General features: G+C 35.5%; 1 protein-coding gene across 1 annotated transcript in view; it reads left to right on the top strand.

Annotated features, from left to right (window-relative positions):
- The window catches only part of TRIP11 (thyroid hormone receptor interactor 11), a 62,186-nt gene that overhangs the window by 42,469 nt on the left and 8,660 nt on the right, over positions 1–11,057 (top strand). Inside the window, 3 exon segments of the mRNA XM_008584891.1 lie at positions 167–270; positions 4,670–4,769; positions 10,615–10,696. Of these exon segments, the coding sequence (XP_008583113.1) occupies positions 167–270; positions 4,670–4,769; positions 10,615–10,696 (286 nt within the window).

The following is an 11,057-nucleotide window of genomic DNA, read 5'->3' as shown; positions in this document are numbered from 1 at the left end:
AGAGCAAACAGTGATCTCATTACTTAACATTATCACTAAGGCATATATAATTTTCTCATTGAGACATTTGAACTAGTTTTGTTGAATTATTAAAATTTCAAGTGGTTTAAAATTCTAGTTTTATCACACAATTGCAAAATACTAATGTAACTTTCTTGGTCTTCAGAGGAGAAAGCTATGTATTCTACTGAACTAGAAAAGCAAAAACAGCTTATGGCTGAGTGGAAGGAAAAGGCAGAAAATCTGGAAGGAAAAGTGGTGTCATTACAGGTAGGTCAAAATAGTTTTCTCTTGTAAATTTTATTATTCATGAAATAATTACTTTATAGAATCTTTGTCTCGAAACTAATCTTCAAAGCTATTCATTTAGTAAATGATGTTCAAGTGGCTACTCTGTATCTGATCCTCTGCTGCAGCATAACAGTAAACTATATATTCAGGATTACCCTCGGGTCACTGACTTATAGTATAGGGTAGACACACACAGCAAAGGTGAGAAGATAGGATATTTTAATTTTTTAGCACACGTGGGTATTTTAGAGATCTGTAGGGAAAAAAACCAAATTAATCTACGATTTTAACTTTATAATTTTCTCTTTTTAACAAAATATACTGGGTACTATATTTCGATTTTCTCTTTTTAACAAAATATACTGGGTACTATATTTCACACAGATTAAAATAATGTGTATGATCCCATTAGATCTTTTTCTTTTGTAGGTCATCCTTTAAAATGTTTTTTATTTATTATTCTATATTTCATACAAACAAAAATCACGAGGTATAAATAAAATGAATCACTAAGAAACAATACAACACCAAAGTGACTTGCTTTTAGATTTAGGAGATACTTTTCTAAGTCATAAGTAGATTTTAGCAAAAGCTAGTGAAAAATAATGAAATACCCTTACCTGGCATTAGTGGTGAATATGCTATACAGGAACATTAATGTCCCAAGTAAGAGTAGATATATTTCCTACAAAGTTTTAAGACTTTTATTAAATATTAAGTGGCTGCGAAAAGAAAATTAGGTAATATGTATAAAATATAGCAGCAATACAGCAAATAGACACATACTCACCACCCCATGTAAGAAATAGAATGTCATCCTCTGAAGTCCTTATGCACCCCTCCACATCTCATCTCCTTCCTACCACCTTGTCAATAACTACTATTCTAATATTTTGTGTTTAAAACCCCCTTGTTTTTGTTTATGGTTTTATCACATAGGTTTTCATCTCCAAATGATGTTGTTTGGTTTTGCATATTTTTGAAGTCCTTATAAATGAAAGTTGATCTGTATGTAAATCAAATAATTCTTCTGAGCCTTGCTTGTTCAGCTATGTTACTGTGTGTAGATGGTTCATTATTTTTACTGCATGAATATATAATTTATTTACCCATTTTACTAATAAAGAACATTTCAGATGTGTTCTATACAAACAATGTGGTTATGTACTTGCTTGTTTATATCTACTGGTGCACACATAGAAGAGTTTCTTTCAGGTGTGTGTCTTGATTGAAATTGCTGAGTTACCAGACCTATAAGAGTAGTGCAAAAAGTTCATGGAAAAATAGAATTAAAAGATAATATGAATCTTTTCCATAAGCTTTTCGAAGTACCCTCATATACGGGCAGCCTCAGCTTTATTAGATGATGGCAAATTGTTTTTTAAAGCAATTGTGGTAATTTACTTCTAGCAGCAATGTGTAAGGGTTCTTATTCTACATCCTTGCAAACATTTGGTGTTATCTGACATCAGTTTTTGCCAGTCTGATAGTTTGGAAGGTGTCTTTGTTTTGTGCTGCTATAACAGAATACCACCAACTGGGTAATTTATAATGAACAGGAATTTATTGGCTCACAATTCTGGAGGCTGAGAAGTCCAAGCTTGAGGGGCCGGTATCTCATGAAGGCCTTCCTGCCACCTCATCCCATGGTGGGAGGGCAAAGAGAGGCAAGAGAAAGAGCAAGAGGTGGCCAAACTCATATTTATAAGGAATCCACTCCCGTGATAAGGAACCTGATTCCACAATAATGGCATTAATTCATTCATGACGGCAGTGCCCTCATGAACCAAATATCTCCCATTAGGCCCCACCTCCCAAAACCACTGTATTAGGTATCAAGTTTCCAACACATGAACTTTGAGGGGACACATTCAAACAATAGCAGAAGTACTATCTTCTAGTGGTTTGAATTTGCATTTCCCTGGTTACTAATGAGATCGAGCATCTTTTAATATTTTTATTGATCATTTATGCTTACTTTCTTGTCAGTTCATTAATACATTTAAGAAGATATATTTTATCCAACACTTAGTTATTTCCAGTGAGTCCAGAGTATCTAATCTGTCAAACTGCTAGGATGGAAGTTCAGATCTTCTTTTATAACTAGGGATTTTTTTTCTTTTTAATTTAAAATGTGATATGCATTTAGAAAAAGAACAAAATAAATCAGAAGTAACTAAGAGAGAACTAATAAAGATAAAATCTGAAATTATTGAAATAGAGACCAAACAAGTGGTAGAAAGAAAAATGAAGTATAAATGCTGATTTTTGAAAAAGTCTTAGGGAAAAAAATCTTAGTGTAGTTTTAAGCTTTAATAATTTTGTAAGTATAAATGCTACAAGGTTAAAAAAGTAATTTGGAAGTTTATTTAAATTTCATTCACATTAAGTTTAGTTTTGTGGATTTTGAATAATAAATTTTTTATTTAGAATTTTTTGTTTCAGTCACCTGTGTATTGGCAGGGTTCAGTCCCTAGAAGCAGAACTGGTAGGATGTGTATGTGTGTGTGACATATGCATATACAGACAAATTTGTATATATGATATGTATGATTACACACATACACAATTTATTATAAAGAATTGGATACACGATTGTGGGGGCTGGCAAAGCAAGTCTGAAATTTGTAGGCTGGCAGTGCAGATGGGAAGACTACATCAAAGGTGGACTGGAACTCACAGGCATTGGCCAAAGCTATTGTCCATAGACAGTGAAGAAAGGAAAATCACAAGCAGGATGGAACTCCATAGGCACAGGCGGAAGCTTCTGTCCACAGAAGGAATTTTTCTCTTTTTTGGGGGAAGCCTAATTCCTGCTTTTAAGGACTTTGAACTGGTTTAATCAGGCCAACCCAGATTATTCAGTATAATGTTCCTTCCTTCAATTCAGCTGATTAAGGGCTTTGTTTGCATTTTCAAAATGTCTTCACAGCAACGTCTAGATTATGTTTGAATAACTGGGGACTGTAGCCTGTTCAGGATGACACACCAAAAAAGCTGTCACAATGATTGAAGATGACAACACTTGACCTGAAACTTACATGGATGAATACTCGAAAACAACCAAGAAAATTATGAGAATGAACAACAGTGAGGAGGGACTGGCCTATTAGATACTAAAATAGAGCCATAAGTCAATACAATATTGACTAGATTAGTGGAACAGAAGCAGAGCTCAGAAATAGACCGCAGAATATACTTGAGAATTTAAAACTAAACCCTAAACTAAACTAATTTTAATTTAATGAGAAATAGGATAGATTGTCTAATAAATTAAGTTAGCACAACTGGCTGTCCATATGAGAGAAAATAAAATTGAGTCCCATCTCACACCATATACAAAAATAAATTCCAGTTGTATTTGAATGAGGATTCTCTACTGGGAATGGTACTGAATACCTGGGGATATTTTTGGTTGTTACAGTGATTAGATGGCTCTCCCGGTATTTAGTGGGCCAGGAATGTCAAAAGCACTCCCATTGAGAAACACTCTGTTAAAGATTTAAATATAAAAACCAAAATATCTTGCAATAAAACCTAGAAGACTACATGTACAGTCTAGGGGCAAGGAGGATCCTAACCAAGACTAAAGCTCAAGAAGCTGTAAAAGCAAAGTAGGACATGCTTGACTATGTACAACTTAAAATTTTACATGGTAAAAGATAACATAGAGTCATTAGAAAAATGGCATATGTGGTAAATGGTATTTGTGTAGCACAGTTGACAAAGGGTTTACATCTACCATGCAAGTTGCTCTTACAAATTGGTGCTCTTACAATGGCATATGTGGTAAATGGTATTTGTGTAGCACAGTTGACAAAGGGTTTACATCTACCATGCAAGGTGCTCTTACAAATTGACAAGAAAGAGGCAGCTCATTAGAAACACGAGCAATGTATGCAAAGAGGTTTGCACAGAAGAGCAGACCCAACTATCCTGTAAATGTGAAAAAAAAATGCTCAAATTCAGTAATAGGGAAATAAAATTTAAAGTAATAAAATCACAGTGTAATATCACTTTATTAAACTCGCAAAAATTAAAAAGAGAAAGAGCATTTTTGTGTTGCTATATTTCTTGCCTTTTTGTGTCCATTCTTTGAAGTTTTATTTCTTATTGTCACTTTTTTTATTTCTGTCATCATGTTGTCTTTTAATGGCATTCTCTCTTTTTATTTAGTTCCTCTGAAAGAGGCAATGTTTTATTGTGAAAGAGTGTGGGGTCTATCTTTTGTACTTAGTAGTTGCATAAACTTGCCCAAGGTCACAGCGGTGCAATTTCATCAGCTAAAATGTAAAGGGTTGACTTTAAGATGTCTCTCAGCTCTATAGTTTGTGAAACTGTTTTTGCATACTGCTTTTTAATAACCTTTTTCCTTTAGGAACATTTGGATGAAACAAATGCTGTGTTGGATTCAGAGTCAAGACTTACAGAACAGTTAGACCTAAAGGAAGAACAAATTGAAGAACTTAAAAAACAGAGTAGGTTTTTTCTTTTCCTTCCCCCACCCTATAATACCAATCAGATGTGGTCTTTGACCATGCACTGGCACAGTTGAATGAGACCAACTTTCTATCTCCCATGACTGGTTAGCTTCAACTTAAGTATGATCCTGGTGAAACCAGAGTCATTACGTTGGCCCTAGCTGTGCAGTTAGTTTTCCTGGATGTTGAGGCAATGCTGTTGTGTTGGTTGTCACCCTGTTGACCACCAACAGGGTGGTCACCAAAGAAGCAGGTTGATTTTTTTTCCTCTTTTTTTAATTGGATCATAATTGATTATACATATTTTGGGGGTTCAGTGTTGACACATGTTTATTAAATCAATATTACTAGTATATATATTGTTACAAAGTGTACTTATTTTTTATGCTTCTTGTCCAATCTTTCCCTATCCCCCTCTCCCTCCACTCTCCCACCACTTATAAACCTAGATTTCTTCCCTCTCTCTGAAAGGGTAATGGTTACTCTGTTGACTTGCTGCCTAGATGATCTGTCTAATGCTGACAGGTGTCTTCAGTTCCCCCAATATTATCATAGAGCAGATACTTCTTCTGTCACTCTGGAATGGGATTTGTGGAGAGAGACATCCTCTTTTTTTTGGTCTCTGCTGGTGACTCTCCTTGTGTCAATGCACTCCAGTGGCTGGTGGACCACCTGCATAGTGGTTGTAATGTCTAGCCACTTTCATGGCAACTGTGGTTACTGTGGTAGCTGTGGTGGGCCACCCAAATGGAGGAGATGTTTTGGGCATGCTCCTTGGCCTGGTGCTGTGCCTGGTTGTGCTAGGATGGTTCTGGTCTCTGGCTCCGTGCCTCGGGCCCCCAAGTGGGCCCCGAGGTGCTGGCAGTGTACCTGGTTGTGAGGGGTGGTCCAGTCCCCGGCTTCATGCCTCGGGCCCCTGGGCAGTCCAAGGGGGTTAATTTGACTGATTGACTTTTTATGGTTCTTACTTCTCCCTGATCAATTCATATGCATACTTCTCCCTGATCAATGCCGGCCCGACTGATTGATTATTTATGGTTCTGACTTCTCCCTGATCAATTCATATGCATGCTACCCTAAAGCTGTCTGATATGTTAGGGCAATATTTTCAAGTAAAAGAGTAGCTTTTTATGGAATAAATGTCTGAGTATAACTAGATTTTTATGACTGTAGTTAGTGCTTTACACACAGCCATTTATCGTGTTTTTTTTTTTTCCGAACCCTTTACCTTGATGTTATAACACTGTGCTCTAACCAACTGAGATAAGTGGTTAGCCCTTATTTGTTGAGGCTTGTAAGGTAGCTCATAATCCCTGTCAATTCCCTAAGGTGAGTCCTGTGGTTAGGATTATCATTTGGGCCTCAGATAATCAGGTGGTTGATAGTGCTTTGATGAATCTAATAGCTGACAAAGATGGTATTTCCTCATTTAATCTCTGATTTTGGGGTAACCAGGAAGTTGAAGCTATTCTAGGGTTGCATTTAGTAGGTAACGATTCAAGGTTATCAGAAGGGTGGTAGTGGAGTCTAGAAATGCATCAGTTTTAAGTGTCTAGGTTAGACACAGCAGTAACAAGGCACGTAATTAGGGAATTACATACCACCTAACATAAAATAGAAATAAGAAATAGGCAAAAATAGGACATGGTACAGCAGAGATGCTGTCAAACAACAGAAACATTGGTTTAGACACTAAGGAGGCAAGCAGGCAAGAACCACTGAAGCATGGATACTAAAGGACAAGCCAAAGTAAGTTGGCCTAAATCCAACAGGAGACAGTAGATGGGAGATTTTTAGGAACACAAAAAATGATAAGATAGATGTGAGATAGTCGTTCTCAAAGTAAACTTGATTCTGAGGCAAAGAACTGCCCAACTGAAAGTCCTCTACTTTTAATTGACTTGGCCAGCCTGGAAGAACTCTAAATCTAGTAGAGGGCCGGAAAATAGGCAACAAGGAAATAATTATATATGGAATATCTATTATGGACACTTGATATAACATATATTGTATTATTTAGTCTTCTTATTTTATTTATTTTCATAAGCAACTCTACAGTAGGTGGTATTAACTCCATTTTATAAGTTATAGAAACTCCGATCTTTCTGCCCATGACCAAAGTTCATGATCTTTCCATGTTACTGTATTCCTGTCAGGAAAATGGTTATTTATAGTCTGACTTATATTTTGTTCTATGTGTCTCCATCTCCCTTGAGGTTATGGTAGTATCCTCTGCATTGTGCCCTAAATGTTGAAATGACTGCCTTTCCCAAGACAATCATTTCATACAAGTATTTATTGGGAAAACAATCTAGTTAGATTGAAGGCCAATGCAACTACAGCATTATCTGGAAGGCAAATGGGCCACCCAGAGGAGACACACTGGGCAGCTAAATAGTTACCTGAAGAATTGGTATTGTAGAATTGGGCTTGACTAGTGGAGGTGAAAAGGCAGTGTTTGGAACCAACTCATTGGTCTGTGACAACTCAATTCTGTATTTCATGTTTCTATAATATCTAAGGCCACCTCTTTAGACACTTCCCTGAGACGTTGCCAGTAGATGATAAAAAATTCTGTGACTTATTGTAGTTGATAAATATTATGAGAGTCCTTGCAGTATTTAGTATTTGTTTAAGCACCCATTTAAACCCTTAGTAGTAAAATATTTTCAGATTTTTTTGATTATATTTGGTAAGGCTTAGGTGGCCTAGGTTCCTATTCATATTAAAAATTACAATTAATATTCCTTGTAAATGTATAGGAACTTTGGGCTCATTTTGTTGAATTGATATTAGTTATAGAAAAAGCTATGTTGATTAAGCTTGTACAGCTTGTATTTGGAAGGGTAGGTAAGAGGCCAGTGTTCCACAGACAGGAAGGGTAGTAAAGAAACAGTTGGTTCTATTATGTCTTTAAGTTATTCTTGCCATTTACAGCTCTCCCTACCAGTCTGTTTTCTCAAATTACATAAGTGCTTAATATTGCTCTTATATCTCTAAACACAAATGTGATTTTATTTTCTCAAAGCTCCACTCTTGATTTGATAATATAAACAAAAATTTGATTGTCTTGCTTTTTTTCAAAAGAATCACTGTATATTTTCTTTCATAGATCATTAAGTCCTTTAAATGTTGATTGATGTTGTAGTACTGTACTTTATTTTTAACACAAAACTTCGCCAGACAGTAAAAATATTTGCCAGGAGAAACAATTTCTTTTTTGTGACCAGTAAGGGGATTGTAACCCTTGGCTTGGTGTCACCCACACCACGCTCAGCCAGTGAGCACACAGGCCATCCCTATATAGGATCTGAACCCACGGCCTCAGGTCTATTTATCATTCAGTTTTTTCTTTTTAAAATAAGAGACAGTATAGTGTAGTGTTATATCCTGGTTATATTTTAGACTGTACAGTCCAAAAGAAATACTGTGAGCCACATGCAGCTTTAAATTTTTTAGTGGCCACATTAAAAAACAGTGAAAAGATATGTGAAATTAATTTTTAAATATATTTTATATAAACCAATATATCCAAATTATCATTTTGACATTTAATCAGTGTAACAATTATCAATTTAGAGGAAAATAGATAGGAGAAGGGAAATCTCAGAAAAAGGGAAGGGGTGGGTAAGAAAGTTTGACCTCTGTTTCTCTGCTACCTTTCTATAACCTCCTGGCATGGTGAGGATGGAAGGGAAGACAATGCCCCTCTTTACTCTGGCTCCTACTTTGGCTTGTGAGTGAGATGGTTAAGTAAGAACAGTGCCAATATTAAGGTATTTGCTGTTCTTCCTCTGAGTAGTCAAGAGTTCTTTTACATTAAGAACGTAGTGCTAGAAAAGGCCTAAATAGCACCATGTGCTCATAACTCACAATATACTTGTGCACCTTAAGAATCTAAAATGTTTTACTAACCCAGAGTTTAACAATAGTCCTGTTCATATTCTCTCTCTCTCTCTCTCTCTCTCTCTCTCTCATCCAAGTTTAAATTCCTTACTGGAAAGACAGGAAAGGAAAAGTTTGTAGTAGATTTTCCAAACACTAAACTTGCTTTTATAATATGGTTATGGCAACCATCTCTATTTTGGTAAAGTTAGCCTATTATATGAATGACATTTTACAATTTAGATTTTTGCTATTTAGAAATACCACAAGCCATTGAAAACAGTTAAACTAGATACTTTATATATGCATTTAGTACTCTAAGTCAGAATTTTAGGCATTGTATGGAAGCATTGTACAGGACAGAATGAAAACATAAAGCAGACAGACCTGGCCTAATCCGGAAGGCTCAGAGAAAACTTTTGTGAGGAAGTGAGTTGGTAACTGAGACATGAAGGGTGAGTTAAGAGTTAATAGGCAATATTGATGGAAAAGAGCTTTCCAGGCACAATAAAAAACATTTGCAGAGGGAATTGAGAGTCCAGAAATATATCATACATTAATGTTCAATTGATTTTTGACAAGGGTACCAAATGAATAATTTTCCATGATATAGTGCTGGAACAACCAGACATCCACAAGCAAAAGAATGAAGTTGGAACCCTACCTCACACCACGCATAAAAACGAACTCAAATTGGGCCATAGAACTAAATTTTAGAGTTAAAACTGTAAAACTCTTGGAAGAAAACATAGGAGTAAATCCTTGCGATGTTGATTAGGGTAATAGTTTCTTAGATATGACACCAAAAACACAAGCAACAAAGGAAAAAATAAATTGGACTTCATCAAAATCAAAAACTTTGGTCCTTCAAAAGATACCGTGAAAAAAGTGAAATGACAGCTCACAGAATGGGGAATAAAAGTGTTCTCAGCCACATATCTGATAAAGGAACTTGCATCCAGCTACTGCTAGGAAAATGCAGCATTAAATAAAGAGTAGGTTTGTGAAAAGAGGTCAAAGTCTAGTGTTTGGATGTGAATGTTTCTGATTTGAAAAGTAGAACTCTTACAAAATGATCTCCTCCTTATTTCTTTCAGAATAAAAATTTGTAATCTAGCTTAAAATTAGTAAGCATCTCTTTCAGCTCAAACTGTCTATTTCTGAGATAAGGTGTAAACTCCATCTTTGATTGAGTGTTCCTTAGTCCAGGAATCCTTGGCCCTGAGGTATGGTTGAATTTATGAACAAGGCATCTCTTGCTTTAATTCTAGACTGTGCTTTTAATGCTGCTCCAATTCCAGCTATTCTACCAAGATTTCACAAATTTTGCTTCCTTTTTAAATGAGAATTTTAAAATAAAATAGCTCAAGCATCTTTCTGAATCAGTCATAAGCTATAGTAACTTGATTAGTATTTTAGAATCAGTGATCTGAATTGTATTTTGCAATTTCCTTACTCCAGAATACTTTGCCCTATCAGCTGCATCCTGAACCATGGTCTTAGTTGTGTTAGACATTCCTCTTAGCTCACCAAAAACTGAGTCCAAGCCAGGAAAATAGAAAAAGGAATATCTAAAATTGTCTTTTCCATTTCCTACCATTAAATAAGTGGCTCTGGAAATGTGTCTTGCATGGAAGCAGTGGTGAAAATCTTTTCTTTGCTACTAAGTTACTAAAGAGGATGAAAACCTGTTTTGGTTTTTAAATTTTTTATTAAAGAATTGATTACTTTATTGGGGTAAACCATGTGAATTAATGCATACTCTTGCTTCTAGATGATTTCTATATCAGAGAGCCTAGTGCCCTGTTCCAAAGAAGAGATGGAAATAATTGAATATTACCAATTAGAAGTGCATATATTCAAAGTTCATAGAAAAGATCTCATAAATCTCATTATATGTTCATCCAGACTGTTTTAATCAGTTAAAGGCTATCTTCACTCACATATTTTGAAACAGATGAGCTCCGACAAGCAATGCTGGATGATGTACAAAAGAAATTGGCGAACTTAGTAAACAGTGCAGAAGGAAAAGTGGACGGGTATGCTTTTGCCTTTTAACTTTTGTATATTTTATGGAGGTTGCTTTTATGGTAAAAACAACTTCTACTTGTAGATGTTTATATGTAATTAAATTTTTAAGAGCCTTTTATTTTTCCTATATAGTGAGGAGATATAGGTAATTTTAATGAGGGGTCAGTAGACTAAGTTATATTCTTCTGTTTTTTAAAGTCAATTTTTTTCATCTGGTTTTCTTAAAATCACATGGAAGACTTAAAACATCACCCCAATATGAAGACTTAGAAAATAAAAAGTTCACTTTTACTGTTTTTTTTGTTCCCTGCTGTTCTTATATAAATGTCTGTTGTTAAATGTATTAGCTCTGGGGGGGGGGGGGGGGAA

Source organism: Galeopterus variegatus, unplaced genomic scaffold, assembly GCF_000696425.1.
Source record: "Galeopterus variegatus unplaced genomic scaffold, G_variegatus-3.0.2 Scaffold3400, whole genome shotgun sequence".
Taxonomy (NCBI): domain Eukaryota; kingdom Metazoa; phylum Chordata; class Mammalia; order Dermoptera; family Cynocephalidae; genus Galeopterus; species Galeopterus variegatus.
The sequence above is the reverse complement of the archived record's forward strand: the minus strand, read 5'-3'. Positions and strand labels throughout refer to the sequence as shown.